The following is a 22890-nucleotide window of genomic DNA, read 5'->3' on the forward strand; positions in this document are numbered from 1 at the left end:
ATTTACATCTTATTAGCCAGCCTTTGGCCACCTGGCCACATCTCCTCCCTGCAAGGGGAAGGCTAGGAAATGTAGTCTTTTCGGGAGGCCTGTTGCTGCCCCCAAATTAAATCAGGGTTCTGTTATTAAGGAAGAAAAGGCAAGGAATCAATATTGGGTGGCACTTAGCAATGTGTGCCACAGCAGCTAATCAATGACCTCTCCTTTGAAAACATGGGAAATCCACTAGAGTATAAGTTCCAGTATATTACCAGTGCCAGTCACCCACCTGCCTGGTAGGGACTCAGTAAATAATGGGTGAATGATTTAATTTAATTGTGATTATTATTTTTCTCATTACAGGCACATATAGACAGATACATATAGAATACATCAAGCACTTGGATAGCGGAATAGTTCATTAATAGTGGAATATTAATTAATAAGCTTGTTAGTTACTAACAAGCTTCAGGGAAATTGCCAAACCCTGTTTCTTTTTTTTTAAAAAGTAATTATTGTTAATGTTTATTGAGAGCATAGTATGTGTTTGTTTGTTGTTGTTTTTAATCCTCACCCGAGGGCATCAGAGAACATGTTTAGAGAGAGGAAGGGAAAGAGGGAGAGAGAGTGGAGCAGGGGAGGAGGGAGGGAAGAGAAGGAAAGAAAGAAAGGGAGAAAAACATCTATCAGTTGCCCCAACCTGGGGATCAAACCTGCAACTCATGTATGTGCCCTGACCTGGAATCAAACCAGCAACCTTTCCGTGCACAGGACAATGCTCTACCAACTGAGCCACTCCCACCAGGCCCTAACTGTTCCTTCTTAGACTCACAAGTTATCTTAAATTTTGACACTTTGTGTAGCCTTGCTACTTAAAGTACACTGGAGCTGGCTAGAAAGGGCAGAATCTGAGGCTCCACTCCAAATCTATTGAATCAGAACCTACATTTTAAACAACATGCCCAGGTAGTGCAAATGTACATTAAAATTTGGGGAGCGTTTTTGTGCTTTAAAAAAATACACTGAACCACAGATTTCCCTGCACTCGAATTTCTTTTTTCTGCACTCGAATTTTTTTTTCTGCACTCGAATTAAGGTGTGTGTGTGTGTGTGTGTGTGTGTGATGTACCAGTGCTTCCTACCAGCTGGTTGGGATGATTTCAGCCTGCAGGAAATATGTCCACTAGGTGCTGATAACTGAGAAGAGAACATCAAATTGTATTTGTCTTAAAAGCTTTAATTGCTAAAAGTGACCCTTACATAGGAGGCGGGGTGGAGACTAGTGTGTCCTGTGCAGTTGCCCAACACGTACTCCCTCTCCGCCCCCCTGGGCAGCTTCCCCAGGCCTGACAGTTGGGAGAGGGGCCGGAGGCTCAAGGCCAGCTGAATAGTGGCAGTGCCCTCAGGTGACTCCCGTGCCTTAAACCCCACTGTCTTGAAAATCAAGCAGTTAATTGCCTAGCAGGGATTAAGGCAGTTGTGAGAGTTGTTTGTCTGGTTGAGAGGTTTTAGCTCCGGAGCTGGAATTTTTGACTCAGAAGTAAAAACTCTGGATTCTCTGTCTCTTTTTATCAAGTTTCTGGATCAATGGCTGGACCGAAGAGTTTTGCAGGTTTTGACAGAGCTCAACAGAATAATTATTACTGGTACTGGCAAAGGTGAGGTGCTTTTTCCTGCTCTGAGTGAAAATGAAGGTTGCTTAGGGTTCTATTTCTTACATATTTTGGGGGTAATTTACAAACGATTGCTTTGAAAATGGGTGTTCTTAAACAGTTAAAGCAGAAGTCATACTCACTTGTAACTTTTGGGAAAGGAGAAAGCTCTGTGGTTTTGGACGACTCTGCCTCGGTTGCTGATGCCATTCCTGTCGTCTCCCCTCTACTATTAGAGTGAACCCTAAATTCCACTTCTACCAGAGGGACCCCTTTGGCAACGGGTATGAGCAACAGCACAGCTGTCGTCTTCTTCCTGGCTGTGGCTGTGGTCCTGCAGTGGATGGAAATGAGCACACCCTGTCTGCGCATGGGACCTCTGGACTCCCAGCTGGAACCCCCATTACACCCGAGGTATCACTCTCTCAATGAATCGTGTGTTGGTGGGTGTGCCCAGCGTGAAACATCTCTTTCCTATCCTCACACCTCCACATCCTGCCATTCAGTTTCCGGCAGCGGTGGCTTTTGTTCCCTGTTGTAATACCAGAGAGTAACAGCTGATGACCCCAGAAATTTTGACTTGCAAACAATTTAAGTCCTCACTCTCTTCCAAAAACAAAATAATGGGCTGATGCCTAATTTCTTGTTACTAAATTTTAGATTATCATCTTTCAATAGATTTTACTCTTAAACACTTAAAATAGCACAGGAGGTAGGTTTGTGGGGTTTTTTTTGCATTGCTTTGATACGGCAGTGAACATTAACACACTTTTTAAAAGATACTTTAATATTTTGATTACTCAAGTAACTCAAGTAACCTATTTCTGAAAGCCTCCCCCCATTCCCACTTCCCCTCCAGCTCCCCACTTCAAGAAAATGCTGTTGAAGGTGATCTTGTCCTCTAGATTTTCCCCCTGTACTCTTGCTAACTCAGTGTGATAGGGGTTTGTTTCTGTTTGGGGGGTTGGGAGCGCCTTGGGCAGGAATGGACTGTGTGATATATACTTGTTTGCTTCTTGCTTGCTTCTGCTTACAGATTGCATCTGGAGAGCTTTCTTTAAAGCTGCCCATTTGAATGTGCTTTGAGTTTAGCTCATCCCTATTGACTAACATTTTAAATGTTGTCAGTGCCTTAACAGACTTTTACTTATTTATCTTCAGGCATTTGAGTGTTGTTATTTTTTGGCTAAGAACAAATTCTGGAAGTGGAAGATCTGGATTAAAGGATATATCATTAAAAATTTTAAACAGCAACTTACCAAAAACCTGCCTGAGTTTGCGCTTTCCACTATTGTTTGTAGGTGTGCTTGCTTCTGTTTTTTTGTGTTGTTTGTTTTTCTGTGTGATTAGTCAATTGGACAAGCGAGGAAGGCATTTGTCTATTATTGAGTGCAAATATTTTTTCAGGTGTTTATTGGTATCTGTTTTCTGATTTAGTTGACCTTTTTTGCCTACCTTTCTTCTGTGTGTTGTGCCCCTTTTTCTTGACTGTGGTATTTACATACTAGGGAAATGAGCCCTTTGCAGTCAAAGTGTCACAGGCTTTTCTCCCCAGTTTATTTCCTGATGTGCACAGTGTCCCTTTGTGTGATGGCCTTGGCCTTAACACCAGAGTTGAACAGCTAAGCCCTGTTTTTAAAACTTGTATTTGCTTGCTAATTTTTTTGCCCAAATTTTCATTCTCAGTTTTACAAGTCTGTTTTAGGTGTGCCTCTTAGAGAAAATATCTTGTTAGACTTCTCACTATTTTTTTCTTTTAAACCCAACCTGGGCTGTACCCTTTTAGCAGATGCTTCATCCTATATAATAAAAGGGTAATATGCAAATTGACCCAAAGGCTGTTCTACCAGTCGCTATGATGCACACTGACCACCAGGGGGCAGATGCTCAACGCAGGAGCTGCCCCTGGTGGTCAGTGCGCTCCCACAGGGGAAGCGCCGCTCAGCCAGAAGCCATGAGCCGTGCTCATGGCTGGTGAGCACAGCAGAGGTGGTGGGAGCCTCTCCTGCCTCCATGGCAGCACTAAGGACACCTCGGGGGATGTCTGACTGCCGGCAGGCAGACATCCCCCAGGGGTCCTGGACTGCAAGAGGGTGCAGGCCAGGCTGAGCCCCACCCCCCTCCCCAGTACACGAATGTCGTGCATTGGGCCTCTAGTATTATATATTTTTTAAAAATCTTGCTACATTGCCTGAGGTTTTAGCACATTTTTTTTCTTTTACCCTCCTGTTTTTCTTTTCTTTTCTTTTTTTTTTTTTTTTGAGAGATAGATGGTCTGACTTCTAGTGGCTACCTTTAGATCTTTAAATAGAGAAGTATTGGTTTGAGTATATTACCAACTCCAGAAATGAAACTATTTCTGTATCTCTCCACTCATGAATAAATAAGAAATTAACACTTTTTTTCTCTCCTTGCCACTCCTTCCCTTTTTTCTTCTCCCCATTTGTGTTGACACATTTTGAATTTTTAATATTTCATTCTCTAGTCAAATTTTTATTATAACATGTAGTTTTTCCTTCAAGAATTATATATATTTTCTCTTTAATGGCTTTGGTTACCATACCTGTGCCACCTGCCTGCTCTCTTGGTGGGAGTTCCCGGTTAGGAAACTTAGTGAGAGTTTTGGTCAGCAAAAGTCAAGACCATAAGGCTCTCCAGTGAGTCTCACTCACACATCTTCACTTGAGTCTTCCCTAATAAGGTGCGCCCTCTATGAGATGTCAGTTTTTTCGCCCACTTCCCCCACTGTAGCACACCCGAAGCCCTAGCCTCCCCAAGTTAAGGGTTAGCCTCCCCATTTTGGCATTGTGTCCTGCTTAAGATTACAGGAAGTGGATGTCTTCAAAATGATTCTCAGGTCTTTGGGTGTCCGTCAGCACAACTTGCCCAAACTACCTCCAACAGAGGAAAACCATTTATAGATGTGCCCTTCTTTAAGGACAACCAGCAGCATACACTCTCCAGGTGAACCTCATTCTCTAATGCCCTGTCTTCAGACAGTTCCTGCTCTCTACAGCCTCTTAATTTAGGATCCACATTTACCAGAGTACACACTGAAAAGGAGGAAATGTGAGGTTACTTGGACATTGTATTAAAAGAAAGGTCTCATCGTTTGGGCCATGGCTCAATGGTTAGAATGTTGGCCCGAAGACCGAAGGGTCAAGGGCACATACCTCGGTTGCAGGTTCCCCAGCCCTAGTAGGGGCATGTGCAGGAGGCAACCAATCAATGTGTCTCTCTCGTGTCAATGTTTCCCCCCCTACCCTTCCACTCTCTCTAGAAATCAATGGAAAAAATATCTTCAGGTGAGGATTAAAACACACACACACACAAAGGAAGGAAAGAAAGACTCATTTAAGCACAGATTCTGGCTTCTTAGTCATTTCTAAATGGAAAAAAATCAGTGGTGTGATTAAATTTATGGTAACCATATAATTTATTTTGCAAATCAGGACCTATTTCAGAGCAAAAGGGAGGCATACTTTCAGGTAGATTGAAGAGAAGAAGTAATGGATCTTTGGCTTTCAATGCAATATTGTCCTTATTAGCAGGAGAGGCTTAATTAAAGTCATTAGTGCTTCCAGCTAACTCAGCCCTTCCTGGATGGGCTGATTGCTTGGAACAGCTGTACATCCTTAACAAAAACAGGTTTCCAACAGGTGCCTATAAAGAGGAGTCATAGGAACTTAGGCCCCAGTAGAGCAAACTGGGTTAACCAGCCAAGATCTATTTGGGGAATACTTCTGGAACTTACTTCTCTCAGTATGTAAGGCAATGGTTGATTGGTTTCTTTTTCTGTACCCTCTGCATTTCCTTAAGCACCCACTATCCCCATCCTCGGCTGAGCCATGGAGTTGGTGGTGCGATTAGAAGGCCGTGGTGGGCTGATGTGGCTGTGGAGACTTAGCAGATTGTCATCTGGAAAGAAGGGCTGAGCTCCAGGTAGAGAGTTGGGTGTCTAGTACAGGGACTGTGGCATCTGGATGCCAACATTCCTGGTGTCGGACGCCTATCGCAGGCTCTAAGATGCCCGTTCTCAGAAGCTTCAGAGAGGCCAGAGGCCTTTGTTGGGCTTGCTCCTCCTTTGTGGGTTTTCTTCTGTTGATATAGTTCACTCATTTCATAATTGTAATATATCATTTAAAGATTCTCCTAATCAAAGTTCAAAAATAAATTTAATCTAAAGAGAGTTTAGATATTATTTGTGAGAGCTAGATTTTTCTAAGAAAGCCTGTGTGATAGTCAACCTTTAAGTGAAATTATTTTTTTCTTAAAATAAAATACTTACTTTCATTGTAGGAAACCACAGCTCTGGCGGGAAACCAAGATGAAAACCTACTCGAAGGTAACATAAACCTTGTGTCGCAGTATTTAAAAACAAAACTGACAATGGGTAGAAACTGAAAGGTCCTACTGGAAAATACCAGAGTAGGTTGTCTAAGCCATTTTCTTCAACAGTTCATCTACTCTTTGGAAATTGCCTCTGTGGGAACAGCTTTAGTGAAACCTCCACTCTGGGTCTTTCTGAAGGACTGGGAAATGGGGGCATTTCCACAAAATAAGACGATAAGTTGATTTTAAGATGTTTCCTCCATAAGTTTAAACTTTGGGATTAATTATGCTTTAATTTAGATTTTTAAGGAGAAAAGCATGAGGCACTTGCTGTGGCCTTGGCTTCCTGGCTCCCCTTAGGGCAGCGGTTCTCAACCTGTGGGTCGCACCCCTTTGGTGGTCGAACGACCCTTTCACAGGGGTCACCTAAAACTATCCTGCATATCAGATATTTACATTACGATTCATAACAGTAGCAACATTACAGTTATGAAGTAGCAACGAAAATAATTTTATGGTTGGGTCACAACATGAGGAACTGTATTTAAAGGGCCAGAAGGTTGAGAACCACTGCCTTAGGGTTATTGGTTCCTGGAGGACCCAGCAGGCCCCCTCTGTAGAGTCAGGTGTTTCTTCATGTAGTTCTTGATCTGTTTTGAAAAGACCAAAGTGTATCTGCCCAGAGAAGAACCCTGTTTCTGAATGTGTCTTATTTGAGGAAAGAAAGAAAACATTTGGCTTCTTTTATTTATTTTAAGTTATGGGAAAGAGGAATAGAAACAAAATGCAGAGAACACTTTTGCCTGTTTCCTTATCAAATGTCTGTCTTATCACGTGTCCACCTGGTCTCTTTCCCTACCCTCACCTCATCCCTACAACCCACTGCCTTTGTGATTTTATCAAATCTGGGAGCATCTATCTTTGTAGTCCTAGGAACCAATACAAAGTCTGCATGTTAGTTGGTGTTCAATGTTTACTAGTGAATGCAATGAAATTGATGTTTAAAAGAAAACGAGGGGCAGTTCTAGTTGGAAGTACTTGATTGGAATATGAATAACAGGTGCTCATAGTAGCTGGGGGCGGGGGATTTCATTCTGTCTAAAGTGTGTCTATTCTCCCTGCTTTTATCAGTTCTTCAGAAACAGTCTATAAAAAGAACAGAGAAAGACATACAATAAGATTGTGCTTTCTGGGGCCAGACTGCCAGAGTTCAGATCTCTCTTACTGGCTCTGTAATTCCACATTAATTCATCTCCAGTGCATTGGTGTCCCCACCTGTAAAATGGGATTTAAAACCTACCTCCTATGAAATGATGGCAGTAGCTCTAAAGTGTTTTTAAGTGTTTTAACAGGTTTGGCACATAACAACCACATGAGGGTTAGCTATTCACAGATCTGGAGCAGCTCTGTCCAGTAGAAATGTATGGGAAACACAAATCCACCCACATAGGTAGTTCTACATTTTCTAGTAGCCAAATTCAAGAAACAAAAAGAGACAGGGAAAATTAATTTAAATATTTTAACCTTAATCTAATATAGTCAGAATATTATTTCAACGTGTAATCAATATAAACATTTAATGAGACTTAAAAATTTTTAATACCAAGTTTTCACAATGCAATGTATGTTTACATCACATTTCACCTAAGATTAGCCACATTTCAAGTGCTTGATAGCCACATGTGGCTAGTGGCTACAGCATAAGTCTAGAAGGCCCACAGGTTTAGGAAATATGTAATGAGTTTGACTTTTATGGGCTTCTAGTGCCCCTTTGGCCAACATCACTGGAAGGGCCTATCAGTGGTTGGCAAACTGCGGCTTGCAAGCCACATGCAGCTCTTTAGCCCCTTGAGGTGGCTCTTCCACAAAATACCGACTTCTGCGCATGGGCCACGAAGTTTTCAATCGCACTGTACGTGCACGTCCGCATGTGGTATTTTGTGGAAGAACCACACTCAGGCCAAAGAGCCGCATGTGGCTCGAGAGCCGCAGTTTGCCGACCACTGGCCTAGATCATTAATCTAGGTTTCTAGCTGACGTTTGTTTTCTAGGCCACAGTTACAAGAGAGAGTGCTCATAAGCATGCGCTCCCCTGACCAGGAACATGCAGAGTCAGGAGCCTTTTAGCAAACAACTGCCCAAGACAAAGAGGTAAAGGACCTAGCACATGACTTTAGGAAAAAAAAATTTCAGAACATTCAGGGAAAAATAGAAACGTCTAGCCCTCGCCGGTTTGGCTCAGTGGATAGAGCTACAGCCTGTGGACTGAAGGGTCCCAGGTTTAGTTCCGGTCAAGGGCACATGCCCAGGTTGCAGGCTTGATCCCCAGTAGGGGGCTTGCAGAAGGCGGCTGATCAATGATTCACTCTCATCATTGATGTTTCTCTCTCTCTCTCTCTCTCTCGCTCTCTCTCCCTCTCTCCCTCTCCCTTCCTCTCTGAAATCAATGAAAAAAAAATCTATATATATAAAAAAATAGAAACATCTAATTTTATGACTAGAAGCTCTCAAAGGAAAGATGGTTCCGAGGGATAAAAACTCTAAAGAACAAGTGCCGGGGTTTTTCTCAGCATTTAAAAGGGTTCAGGAATCTGGAGAAGGGGCTGTACATAAAAATAAAGAGACTAGAAATATAAATTTGGAATACATGGGGGAGCCAGAGGAGACTTAGTTATAGTAACCAAGTTCTCTCTGAATCTCTGGACCCAGGGCTTTTTGGCCTATAGCAAAGCAGATATACATACCAAAAGGTAAGCGTGGTATACAGTAGGCATTGTCAGGTTGGGGGAACTGCCCTCAGCTGTCTGGCAGCAGGCAGTCATATGTATCTTCAGGTTTGGGGAAATGCCTCCAGCTGTTCAGCTGTTTGGCCAGCAGCAGGTAATAACATGTAGATCTTCAGGTTTGGGGAAATACTTTCAGCTATTCCAGCAGGCAATAATATGTATCTTCAGCCCTGCTGAAGTCTCAAGGTTCCATCAACCTTTTGATGAAACTTCTTGCATTTATGACATGCTGGAATTAGCCTCCAGCAAACAAAAATCTGACAACACAGTCACAAATGACTCCAGTGCAGAAAAATAAGAAGTAGCTCATGAAACTTATATGATGGGCGGGGGCTATTGGATGATCTTGGTTCTAAAATGATAAATACAAAAGGACATCGCATTAATGAGTTCAGGCTGCTATAACAAAATATTGCAGACTGGGTAGCTTTAACAGCAAATTTATTTCTGGTGGTTCTGGACAGTGGAAAGTCCAAGATTAGGTGCCGCTGATTTGGTTTCTGGTGAGGGCTCTCTTCCTGGCTGCAGATGGCCACCCTCTCATATCCTCATGTGGTAGGGAAGAGAGATCTAGAGCTCTGCTGTCCTTTTTTTAAGGCACTAAGCCCATGGATCTAGGGCCCTATCCTTACAATCTCATCTCACCCTAATTATCTCCCAAAGACCCCATCTTCAAATAGCATCAAATTAGAAGTTAGAGCTTCAACATGTGAATTTGGGGGGGGCGGGGAGGCACAAACTGTAACAGGCATATCCTCTATAATAAAAGGCAAATATGCAAATCGACTAAACAGTGGAACTACTGGTCGCTATGATGCACACTGACCACCAGGAGGCAGATGCTCAACGCAGGAGCTGCCTCCTGATGGTCAGTGGGCTCTCACAGGGTAAGTGCTGCTCAGCCAGAAGCCGGGCTCACGGCTAGTGAGTGCAGCAGTGGTGGCAGGAGCCTCTCCTGCCTCCATGGCAGCGCTAAGGATGTCCGACTGATGGCTTAGGCCCGCTTCCTGCTGGGAGCATGCCTAATCCATCAGTGAGAGATAACCTGAGAGCTCCCGGACTTCGAGAGGGCGCAGGCACTGGAACTCTAGTAAATAGCATGAACACATGTGAATATTAGGAAGCACATTATGGCCCTAAATGAACTAAGGCTTGCAAAAGTTATAAAGGAAAACAGAAAAGGCTTCTACAGTTACATTCAATACAAGGAGAAAAAAATGGACTGTATTTAAAAAGTCAGTGATCTTGGAAACCTGGCAACTTTAACTGAACATCTAAGTCTGATGTTTTCATGATAACATAATACCACATCTCATCACAGGGTTTCAGGTTTCAGAGAAGGAAGGTCAGGCTCCTCTCTTTTTCTAAATTAGTTGTTATATATATATAATTTATTCACATACCAGTCTGTTAACTAAGCAGGTAAAGCAGCATGGTTATTTTTTCAAAGTCCCGACTGGGACTTGGTCCTGGCTCCCTGTTTGGCACCATATCCACACAAGTGCTCCTGCCAGAAACTCAGGTGTCAACCTCAACCCTCCCTTTCTCCTTTACCCCAAATTGACTCCACCTCCAAATGTTGCCTACTTATCTCCAAAACCTCTCTTAATTCTGTCCATTTCCTCATTTTCATTCACCATCCTGATGCTCCTTGAGTCTGGTTGCACTACTTTTTTGGCTTCAATTTCTATTTTTAAGCCTTATTGAAAGGAACACACATTTTAAAAATTTTAACATTAATTGCCTTTAATATTTCCTGCTAATGTTTTTTAAAAATTGTAAACCATTTCTGATATATGTCTTGTCAAACTTTCTATTTTTTTTCATATGCGTTATTGGCTTCCGAAGATCCCAATCTTCATTTGAATATTGAGGAATTAAACAAAGAATTTATGGTGAAAAGTGAAGAACTTTATGATTCTCTCATGAATTGCCGCTGGCAGCCTCTGGATACAGTTTACTCTAAAATCCCAGATGAGACCCTACAGAAACCAGATGTTCATTAAGCTACCCAATTATTATATTAACTATATCCTGTTCTGTTTTTGTTTTTCAAAAAATAAAATTCTCCCAGAAATATACTGGGTTCTGTATGTAAATACAAATTCCAAGGACTCAAATACGATTGAAATGATAAAACATAATGTAAATAAACTTTACCACCACATCCAATTCTGGAAGTGTGTTATATTAGACTAGTGGCCCCGTGCACAGATTCATGCTCATTGAAAGGAAATTAATTAGAAGAAATATTTTAATACTGCTATTCGCCCTTTCTCTAATAGAAGTGTCAGAGATGAAAGAAAATTAGTAAAATGTACATGACAATAATATATAAATTGATTAATAACATGATGTAACAACATATGAAAACAAAAACATAAAAACAAGATGATATAAAACAAAAACATAAAAACAATGACTGATAAATTGATTAAACTTATTCTAATATCTTCCTGTATACTTAGCCTTTTATATATAGAGAATAAACTTGCTTAATTAGACCTGCTTTCTGATTTAGCTAAACTTTTTCCAGCCCAGTGAAGCACCCCAACTTCTCTTTCAGGTAATTGTCAGCAACACAGCAGTAAATATCAACATGAAGCAGTTTATTATTGGAGATCATGCAGGGAGAACAAAGGGTAAAATATTTAACTGCAGCAGTGTTTGACTATATTCTGCACAGTGAGAAAACCTGAAGTCATTTTCAAGGTCCACCATTTCTTCTCAGTCAGGTCAAGTTTCTAAATCTCCATTTTCCTGCTAATGAAAAGAAAACAGGATTCCACTGAGTCTCCTATCTACCTACTCCAGGACTTCTGTGAGGATCAAATGAGATAAGGCACAGGAAAAATGCTTCACAGACATTTGGTTAAAGTATAAAATGCTCCTGGCTATAAAGCAAATCGTGTTTCTGGGCTGAAAAAACTGCAAGGAGGCTAGTCGCTAGGGAGAGGAAGCTGGGCATTGCTATGTGACATCATTACCCGGTGCCCACAGCCACCATTTCTGGGCTGGGCTGTGGGCCGCATTTTGCACCATGGGGTCTTGGCAGTGTTGGCTGCGATTTGGTGGGCTGTCGTCCACTTGGGGAAAGCCGAGTGTTGCTTTGTGGGCGCCAGATCCACAGTGCTGTTTCTCTGTAAATGGCCAGTGCACATCACAGCAGCTCCTGTGTTGAGCGTCTGTCCCCTGGTGGTCAGTGCACGTCATAGTGACTGGTTGGTAATGCCCGGGGTCTTTCCCAGCATCTGGAAGGCGCCAGGAATCTGGAGAAGGCGCTGCGTGTATATTGATAAAGAGACTAGAAATATAATATAAATTTGTAATCCATGGGGAGCCATGGTTACCTTCAGTAACCAAGTTCTTCCGAATCTCTGGACCCCTTGCTCTTTATTAACACAAATTGTCCTAAGGCAAAGCATATATATACGTATTAAAGGTTAAGGTTTAGTATACAGTAGGTATTGTCTGTTTTGGGGGAACTGCCTTTGGCTGTTCAGGTGTTTGGCCAGCAGGAGGCAATAACATGAAGATTAAAATGCCCTCAGCTATCTGGCAGCAAGCAATCATTTATGCATCCTTTTCAGGTTTGGGGAAATGCCTTCGGCCATTCTAGTAGGTAATAACATGATTCAGCCCTGCTGAAGCCTCAAGATTCCATCAACCTTTTGATGAAACTTCTTGCATTTATGATATGCTGGAATTAGCCTCCAATAGGTTGAATGGTTGGACACTTAGCATATTTACCTTTTATATATATATAGACTAGAGGCCTGGTGCACGAATTCGTGCACCAGTGGGGTTCCTCGGCCTGGCCTACAGGGATCAGGCCGAAACTGGCTCACCAATATCCCCTGATGGGTCCCAGATTGTGAGAAGGTGCAGGCCAGACCAAGGGACCCCACTAGTGCACGAAGGGGGCCCAGGAGGGACTGCGGGAAGGCTCCAGGGCCCGTCTCACCCAGTCCCGATTGGCCAGACCCCAGCAGCAAGCTAACCTACCAGTCGGAGTGTCTGCCCCCTGGTGGTCAGTGCATGTCATAGCGATTGGTTGAACGGTTGAACGAACAGTTGGACACTTAGCATGTTAGACTTTTGTTATATAGGATAAGTGCCAGACGATGTCATGGTAGAACAAGCTGCACTGTGAGACATTTGAAAATAGATATGTGATGGGTCTGATCTGAACTGATTGGGCCTTTGCTACTTTCCTCTAATGTTAAACTCTCATACACACAGAGATGCAAGGTTTCTTGCCTGCATCTTGTATAGGAAATGTAGATTAGAACTTGGATGTTTGATCTCCATTTTCTGACCCTCAAGCAGTAGAGACTCACTCATTTCAATTGAACAGAAAAATTCCTAAGCATGGAAAAAGTTTGCCTATCAGTCTTCTAAGAGAGGAATTAGGCCCGCATACAGGCCAGTTCTGAAACTTCAATGCATGTATTGACTGTGCCTCTTATAAAATACAGTGGGGCCTTGACTTACAAGTTTAATTCGTTCCATGACAGAGCTTGTAACTCAAATTACTCGTATGTCAAATCAAAAGTGAACGAGTGAGACACGTGATGCTGGGCTGATGTTGTGGAGTTCACAGTGACGTTCGCTGTGCCAACTAGCGGTGGGGTATCTGAAGCTGGTTCGTAACCCGAATTTTAGCTCGCAACTCAAAGCAAAAAATCGGCCGAGAGACGGCTCATATCTCGAAAAACTCGTTAGTTGGTACACTCGTAAGTCAATACTAGAGGCCTGGTGCACAAATTCATGCATTGGTGGGGCCCCTCGGAGTGGCCTGCGGAGATTGGGCCCCAGTTCGCGCCCCCAGCCTTGCAGCCCCGCCTGACACCCTGCTGTGGCCTGGTGCTGCCCCTTTACCTGCTCTACCGTCCCGCCTGCGGGGCGATGGATCGGGTTCAGGCTCCCCGCCTGGCTGCCTCAGTGCCTGGGAGCCAGGCAGTGGCCCCGCCCCCTGCTGCTGCGACTGGTCGCTGTCTGCAGGGCAGTTGGTGGGGCGATCGGGCCCCCGCTTGCACCCGCCTTGACCTGGCACCACCCGCTCACCTCCATCATCCCGCCGCGGTCCTGCTCTCATCGGGGCCCATTGGGGCCAGCAGCTCCTCCACTGCCACCCATTGCCAGTGCCGCGTTGCTGACGCCCGCCATGTTCCACACTGCCCCCTGTTGGTCAGCGCATGTCATAGCGAGCAGTCGAACTCCTGGTCAAACGACCATTAGAGGGGACAATTTGCATGTTAGGCTTTTATTATATAGGACTAGAGGCCCGGTGCACAAAAATTTGTGCACTCGGGGGGTAGAGGGGGTCCCTCAGCCCATCCTGTGCCCTCTCGCAGTCTGGGACCCCTCAGGAGATAATGACCTGCTGGCTTAGGCCTGCTCCCAGGTGGCAGAGGGCAGGCCCAATCCCTAGGTGCAGCCCCTGGTCGGGCTCAGAGCAGGGCCGACTGGGGAGTTGGGGCGCTGCCCCCTGTCATGCACAGAGCAGGGCGGATCGGGAGGTTGCGATGCCACCCCTAGTCACGCTCAGGGTACAGCCGATTGGGGGGTTGGGGCACCGCCCCCTGTCACACTGAAGGCAGGGTCGATAGGGAAGTTGCAGCGCCACCCCCTGTCACGCATAGAGCAGGGCCGATCAGGGGGTTGGGGCGTTGCCCCCTGTCATGCACAGAGCAGGGCCCATCAGTGGGGTTGGGGCTCCGTACCCTGTCACACACAGAGCAGGGCCGATCAGGGGGTTGAGGAGCTCCCCCCTGTCACTCACAGAGTAGGGCCAATAGGGGAGTTGGGGCACCGCTCCCTGTCACACACAGCAGGGCGGATCAGGGGGTTGGGGCGCTGCCCCCTGTCATGCACAGAGCAGGGCCCATCAGGGGTGTTGGGGCTCCGTACCCTGTCACACACAGAGCAGGGCCCATCAGGGGGTTGGGGCGCTGCCCCCTGTCATGCACAGAGCAGGGCCCATCAGGTGGGTTGGGGCTCCATACCCTGTCACACACAGAGCAGGGCCCATCAGGGGGTTGAGGAGCTCCCCCCTGTCACGCACAGAGCAGGGCCCATCAGGGGGTTGAGGATCTCCCCCCGTCACTCACAGAGTAGGGCCCATAGGGGAGTTGGGGCACCGCCCCCTGTCACACACAGAGCAGGGAGGATCAGGGGGTTGGGGCGCCGCCACTGTCACACTCAGGGCAGGGCTAATGGGGAGGTTATGGCTCTACCCCGTCACAGAGCAGGGCTCGTGGGGGCGGGGGGGCGCTGTCCTCTATCACCCACAGAACAGGGCCGATCAGGGGGTTGGGGAGCTCCCCCCTGTCATGCACAGAGCAGAGCCGATCAGAGGGTTGGGGCGCCGCACCCTATCACACACAGAGCCGCAGGGCGATCAGGGGGTTGGGGAGCTCCCCGCTATCAGGCACAGAGCAGTGCTGATCAGGAGGTTGGGGCGCCTTCCCCTGTCACGAACAGAGCAGGGCGGATAGGGAGGTTGTGGCCCCGCGCCCTGTCACACACAGAGCCACAGGGTGATCAGGGGGTTTGGGCGCTGCCCCCTGTCACGCTGATCCCGGTGCCGGGAGGCCTTGCGGCTCTGCTGATCCCGGTGCTGGGAGGCATATTACCCTTTTACTATATAGGATAGAGGCCTGGTGCACGGGTCGGGGCCGGCTGGTTTGCCCTGAAGGGTGTCCTGGATCAGGGTGGGGGTCCCCACTGGGGTGCCTGGCCAGCCTGGCTGAGGGGCTGAGGGCCGTTTTCCAGCTGGCGGGTGACTGAAGCTCCCAACAGCTCCTTTTTTTCTTTTTCTTTTTTCTATTCTGGGCCAGCTTTAGCTCTGAGGCCTCTGCTGCTGAAAACATTGATACAGTATTGCAGTCCGACTGGCTGAAGCCTGGCTGACTGAAAGCCGGTTTCTGGGTCTTTGTTTAGCTTCTATATTTGCAACATAGTTGCTTAGAGTTGCAGCTGAGAGGCCAGCAACTCAGGCGGGGAACGTTTGAGTCCGCAGTCACTGGAGCAAGCAAGCCTCCCTGTTCGCTTCAGTGCATGGCTGCCGGCTGCCATCTTGGCTGACAGTTAATTTGCATAAGGATATGCTGATTAGCCAATGGGAAGGGTAGCGGAGTGACACCAATTTGCATGTTTCTCTTTTATTAGTGTAGATGTTCTTTTTTTTTTTTTTGTCCTGAAGATAAACATTGTCATGTTTATTGCTTTGTCAGAGATAAATACCTAAGTGAGACCCCTGGGACTGATCTGGCTGACTTGAAGGCCTGAAGACTTGTTACTTAGAAGAGTTGGTCAGACTCTCTCCTGCTCTGTGAGTGGTTAAAACATGCTAATCCTTCTCCCAACTAAGTTCAAAGAGCTGAATCCAATATGGAGAGCCAGGTGGCTGCAGCCGCTCTAAAGGAGCTTGCTGTGCCTCATAACAGAGGACAGGGTTTCTCAACACAGGCACTGTTGACATTTTGGGCTGGACACTTCTTTGTTGTGAGGACTGTCTGTGTATTGTCCTGACCTCTACACTGCATGCCAGTAGCACTCCACATTCAAGTTGTGACATCCAAGATGTCTCTAACATTGTCAAGTGTCCCATGGGGACAAAATTGCTCCCAATTGAGAATCACTTGAATAGGACATTGGTTCTCAAACCTTAGGGTGCATCAGAAATTCCTGGAAGGCTTGTTCAAACAGATTCCTGGGTACTACCCCCAGAGTTTGATTCAATAGGTCTGGGTGCAACCTGAAGACTTTCAGTGCTAAAAAGTTTCTAGGTAATGCTCATGCTGCTGGCGCAGATACAACACTTTGAGAACCACTGGCATTGGGAAATCCCCAGCTGGTTCCACTTAGTTCTGTGTGGTAGGAGGGTGAGGTTCTCCTTTCATGTTCCTCACCCCAACATAGGTTGTGTAAGTCCCTATTTTCCTGTATCCACTCTCCTCCTAGAGCCATGTGTTTTGGGGACCAGCACCATGTCTGATCCCAGGGAATGGCTCTTATATGATCTGAGCTTCGCATAGTGGTCCCATTTCTCTGGATAGTGATTGATTTATATAGAGACATGACAAAATTCTGGCTAAAGTGAGTTTTCCTCACTGTATATATATATACACACACACACACACACACACACACACACACACATATATATATATATATATATATTTTTTATTGATTTCAGAGAAGAAGGGAGAGGGAGAGATAGAAACATCAATGATGAGAGAATCATTGATCAGCTGCCTCCTGTACGCCCCCCACTGGGGGATTGAGCCACAACCCGAGCATGTGCCTTTAACCAGAATTGAACCTGGGACCCTTCAGTCCGCAGGCCGATGCTCTATCCACTGAGCTAAACAGGCTAGGGCAGTTTTCCTCACTTTTAAATGGAGAAACAAAAGACAGCTGTCTTCTCTTTCTCTGGACATTAGGTTTAGATGTGATGCCTGGCACTGCTGCAGCCATATCATGACCATTAAGGGAATAATCGGATCCACTGGACATGATAGTGAAGGAAGAGCCTGAACCTATACCAGGGATGGGCAACCCCTGGCACGCGTGCCAAACATGGCACGCCAGTAACTTTCGCTGGTACACGAAACCCTCTCTTATAATCTTCCATTTACAATTTTTTTCTTAATATCGACTTTTTTATTTTTCAGATAAATTCAGTGTAGGTGCATCTTAGATAAATAAATAATTTTACATAACAAGTTATCTTAAAGACCATAGACATGGATTGACGAGAGAGGGGAAGAGCAATTTCAATAGTCGAAAAACGAACTATTGAGGACTTGGAATGCCATTCCAGAAAACTTTTTCTGTTTAAAAAACTTTGCAACAGCGTTACTCTCCATGTTTTCATCCACATACACTTGTGAATCTTTGTTCTCAGTGATGAATTTTGTTAAGTCTCGTAATAGGAATAGCCTGACGGATGAAAGTAGTAGCTTGTACATATCTCTGAAGGTCACGAAATATAAACCTGATGTAAAATCTCTGTCATCAGTGATGCAGCAGCAAAAGTCCCACTGATAATATCAAACGGAGTCATAAAGTTTTCTGTCTGACTATCAGTGTACATGTATACATTAAAAAATAAATGTATTTTTCATCATCATATACTGTGCTTTTGTTGCTCAAATGAATTTTATTTCTTCAAGGTTCTTCACATACGTACACCTTAAGAGATATCAAGTAGGCGTAACATGTTCTCAAAAAATTAGGGTTGGCACGCAGAAGAATTTTGAGTCAGAGATTTTGCTGGTTTTGGCACGCACTCACAAAAAGGTTGCCCAACCCTGTCCTATACCAATGGCATTGAGCTGTTGAATTAGCCAACCCTGGAATCTCTCAATATCTGGACTTATTTTGTACAATAATATATTCTTTTTTAAATCCTCACCCGAGGATACGTTTTTATTGATTTTAAAGAGAGAGGAAGGGAGGAAGAGTAAAGAGAGAAAGAGAAAAAAAAACATTGATGTGAGAGAGAAACATTGATTGGTTGCCTCCTAAACGTACCCCTACGGGTGATTGAACCTGCAACCCAGGTATGTGCCCTGACCTGGAATCAAACCAGCAACCTTTTGGTGCAGGGTGATAATAAATTTTCTTATTATATAATTCACTCTTAATTTTTGATATTGTAGCAAAGCATTCTAACAGATACAGCTAACGTGCAAAAACTTTAGAGTCCTTGAATCAAAAGGAGACCAGTCTCAATGGACACAGACAGTAGGGAGGTGAGGGCCTGTGCTGGGGTGGGGGTGGGAGGTGGGGCGGGCGGGATCAGGTGGGGAAAGGTCAATAGAGGAAAAAGGAGACGTAGTACTTTCAACAATAAAGAATTTAAATAAATAAATAAATAAATACCAGTGATTGTGTTTAGAGCTGTGCTAATACAGTAGCTCATGTGGTCATTGAAATTTTGATTAGTGAAAATTAAAAATTCAGTTTCTCTGTTTCAGTAGCTACATGTCAAATGTTCAATAGCCGCATGTGGCTAGGGATACTGTATTAGGCAGTGCAGATTACAGAACATTTCCATCACTGCACAAGATTTATTATACAACTGGTCTAGTAGGTAAGCTGCCTCCTGCATGCCCCCCGCCCCTCACTGGGGATCAAACCCACAACCTGGGCATGTGCCCTGACATAATCAAACCATGACCTCCTGGTTCATAAGTCGATGCTCAACCGCTGAGCCACACTGGCTGGGTCACAACTGACACTTTGTACCCATTAAACAATAACGCCCTTTTTCCTTCTCCTCCCAGCCCCTGGCAACCACCATTCTACTTTCTGTCTCTATGGATTTGCCTATTCTGGTATATCATATAAGTGGAATTATACAGATCACACTATGTGTGACCTTTTATCCACCACAGATTTCTCCATCTCTCTGCAAATACACAGCTACTACCCTAGGATAAGCCTCCAGCCTTTCTCCCAGGGCAGCTGCAAGTTTCCTTACTGTGCTCCCCCACCTCTACTTCTATCTCTCTCCAAGCTGTGCTGACCAAATAGTTGTCTTAGAGCTGGTTGGAGGACTGAGTTATCAGCAACCCCAGTGACTACATAGGTCTGGGTGGGACCTGAAGATTTTCTTTATATATATATATGTTTTTATTGATATTTTTTAGAGAGGAATGGGGAGGGATAGAGAGAAACATCAATGACAAGAGATCGAGCCTGCAACCCAGGCATGTGCCCTGACCGGAATTGAACCATGACATCCTGCTTCATAAGTTGACACACTCAACCACTGAGCCATGCCAGCTAGGCGGGACCTGAAGATTTTTTTAAAATTTAAATTCTTTATTGTTTAAAGTATTACATACTATGTCTCCTTTTTCCTCCATTGACCTCTCCCCGACTGTTCCCACCCACCAGCACATGCCCTCACCCCCCTACTATCTGTGTCCATTGGTTATGCTATATGCATGCATACAAGTTCTTTGGTTGAGCTCTTACTGCCCTCCTCCCCTGCCTTCCCTCTGAGGTTGGACGGTCTGTTCAATGCTTCTATGTCTCTGGATCTATTTTTGTTCATCAGTTTATGTTGTTCAATATATTCCACAAATGAGTGAGATCATGGGATACTTACCTTTCTCCGACTGGCTTATTTTGCCTAGCATAATGCTCTCCAGGTCCATCCATACTGTTGCAAATGGTAAGAGTTCCTTCTTTTTTACAGCAGTGTAGTATTCCATTATGTAGATGTACCACAGTTTTTTAATCCACTCATCTGCAGATGGGCACTTAGGCTGTTTCCAAATCTTAGGTTTTGTAAATTAGGCTGCTGTGAACATAGGGGTGCATATATCCTTTCTAATTGGTATTTCTGATTTTGGGGGATATATTCCTAGAAGTGGGATTAATGGGTCAAATGGGAGTTCCATTTTTAATTTTGTGAGGAAACTCTGTACTGTTTTCCACAGTGACTGCACCAGTCTGCATTCCCACCAGCAGTGAAGGAGGGTTCCTTTTTCTCCACATCCTCACCAGCACTTGTCGTTTGTTGATTTGTTGATGGTAGCCATTCTGACAGGTATGAAATGTTACCTCATTGTTGTTTTGATTTGCATCTCTTGGATGATTAGTGACTTTGAGCATCTATATATAAAACCCTAATATGCAAATAGACTGAACGGTGTAAAAACTGAACAACCGGACAACCGGTCGCTATGACATGCGCTGACCACCAGGGGGCAAGCGCAGAACATGGCGGGTGTTGGCTGCAGCGGGATGGTGGAGCAGGTGAGCGGGGGCGCCAAACCAAAGCGGGGCACCAGTTGCTGTCATCGGGGTGAGCCTCTGGTGATTACTGAAAATTCTTTGCTCCCGCACACCACAGTTCCGCCCAGAGCTCACACCTGCTGCCCACGCCGGCCCCGCTCACACCCGTGGCCAGCACCAGAGCTGCCACTTGCACCCACTGCTGGCGCCCGGCGCTGGCCCCAATTGCTCAGCACCATCAGCGGATGCGAGCAGCGGCTGCTGTCCCCGATTGCCCCTGAGGGCTTCTCCACCTTCCCCTGCTCCTGAGGGGCGATCAGGGCAGCCACCATTCACACCCACTGACAGCACTGGCCCCGCTCGCACCCGCTGCTGGCATCGGCCCTAATCACTCTGTGATGTCAGTGGTTGCGAGCGGGGCCAGCGCCATCAGCGCGTGGGAGCAGTGGTGGTGGGAGTGGGGCTGCCGGCAGATGGGACTGAGGGCCGCGGCGGGAGGGGCCAGGCAGGGGTGCAGAGGATGGCCGAAACCTGCCCCTGTGCCCACCACAACCTCACGGCCCACAGTTCCTTTTAAGGTGCACAAATTCGTGCACTGGGCCCCTCTTGGCCTTCTATATGTCCTCTTTCAAAAAGTGTCTATTTAGGTCCTTTGCCCATTTTTTGATTGGGCTGTTTATCTTCCTTTTGTTAAGTTGTATGAGTTCCCTGTAAATTTTGGCGATTAAACCCTTATCAGATATAACATTGGCCAATATGTTCTTCCATGCAGTGAGCTTTCTTGTTGTTTTGTTGATGGTTTCTTTTGCTGTGCAGAAGCTTTTTATTTTGATGTAGTCCCATTTGTTTATTTTCTCCTTAGTTTCCATTGTCCTAGGAGCTGTATCAGTAAAGATATTGCTACAACATATGTCTGATATTTTGCTGCCTATGGATTCTTCTAAGATTTTTATGGTTTCCCATCTTACATTTAAGTCCTTTATCCATTTTGAGTGTATTTTGTGTATGGTGTAAGTTGGTGGTCTAGTTTCATTTTTTTGTATGTATCTGTCAAGTTTTCCCAACACCATTTATTGAAGAGACTGTCTTAACTCAATTGTATGCTCTTGCCTCCCTTGTCAAATATTAATTGAGCATAATGGCTTGGGTCAATTTTTGGGTTCTCTGTTCTGTTCCATTGGTCTATATGTCTGTTCTTGTGCCAGTCCCAGGCAGTTTTGAGAACAGTGGCTTTGTAATACAGCTTGATATCTGGTATTGTCATCCCTCCAACTTTGTTATTCTTTCTCAGGATTGCTGTGGCTATTTGGGGTCTTTTTTTATTCCATATGAATTTTTGGAGAGTTTGTCCTAGGTCTGTTAAATATGCCATTGATATTTCAATGGGGATTACATTGAATCTATAGATTGCTTTGGGTAGTATGGACATTTAAATGATGTTGATTCTACCAATCCGTGAACACAGTATATTCTTCTATTTGTTTATGTCTTCCTCTATCTCTTTTTTCAATGTCCTGTAGTTTTTCAAGTATAGGTCTTTTATCTCCTTAGTTAAGTTTATTCCTAGGTATCTTAATTTTTTTTGTTGCAGTGGTAAATGGGATTTTTTTTTTTTTTTTTTTTTTTTTTAGTTTCTCTTTCTGTGAGTTCATTATTGGTGTATAAAAAAGCCATAGATTTCTGGGTGTTTATTTTGTATTCTGCTACTTGCTGAATTCACTTATTAAGTCTAGAAGTTTTTTTAAATATATTTTATTGATTTTTTTACAGAGAGGAAGGGAGAGGGATAGAGAGTTAGAAACATCGATGAGAAAGAAACATTGATCAGCTGCCTCCTGCACACTCCCCACTGGGGATGTGCCCGCAACCAAGGTACATGCCCTTGACCGGAACCGAACCTAGGACCCTTGAGTCCACAGGCTGACACTCTATCCGCTGAGCCAAACCGGCTAGGGCAAGTCTAGTAGTTTTTTGATGGAGTCTTTGGGGTTTTCTATGTACAATATCATGTCAACTGCAAATAATGACAATTTTACTTCTTCTTTTCTAATTTGGATGCCTTTTATTTCTTCTTCTTGTCTGATTGCTATTGCTAGCACTTCCAGTACTATGTTGAATAGGAGTGGTGAAAGTGGGCATCCTTGTCTTGTTCCTGTTTGTAGGGAAAATGGTTTTAGTTTTAGCCCATTGAGTATGATGTTGTGCCGGAAGCCGGTCCATCCTTGCTGCTTGACACAGTCGCTGCAGGAAAGAAACATCTGCACAGCATATGTTTCAAGGGACCTGGCATATATAGCATATTGTTCTTAATATGTTTGCTCTCCTTAGTGCCATGTGTTTTAACCAAGGTCACCTCTCTGAGAAATGTTGTTTCCCCAGGT

At 44.8% G+C, this 22890-nt stretch overlaps 1 protein-coding gene across 6 annotated transcripts in view; it reads left to right on the top strand.

Moving 5' to 3' along the window:
• The window catches only part of CUNH6orf52 (chromosome unknown C6orf52 homolog), a 68654-nt gene that overhangs the window by 7180 nt on the left and 38584 nt on the right, over nt 1–22890 (top strand). For 3 of the 6 annotated variants that reach the window (XM_070405749.1, XM_070405750.1, XM_070405748.1), the window contains 4 exons: nt 1556–1637; nt 1868–2045; nt 5931–5976; nt 10598–11035. In XM_070405749.1, the coding sequence (XP_070261850.1) occupies nt 1567–1637; nt 1868–2045; nt 5931–5976; nt 10598–10755 (453 nt within the window). In that variant the 5' untranslated portion in view covers nt 1556–1566 and the 3' untranslated portion in view covers nt 10756–11035. Of the gene's footprint in view, nt 1–1555; nt 1638–1867; nt 2046–5930; nt 5977–10597; nt 11036–20211; nt 20322–22890 lie in introns of those variants that run through there. The other 3 variants (XR_011470273.1, XM_070405752.1, XM_070405751.1) reach the window with 2 other exon arrangements.

The sequence above is a fragment of the Myotis yumanensis genome, unplaced genomic scaffold (genome assembly GCF_028538775.1).
Source record: "Myotis yumanensis isolate MYYU_CA2020_CCGP unplaced genomic scaffold, mMyoYum1.0.hap1 SCAF_2, whole genome shotgun sequence".
In the NCBI taxonomy this organism is placed as follows: Eukaryota; Metazoa; Chordata; class Mammalia; order Chiroptera; family Vespertilionidae; genus Myotis; species Myotis yumanensis.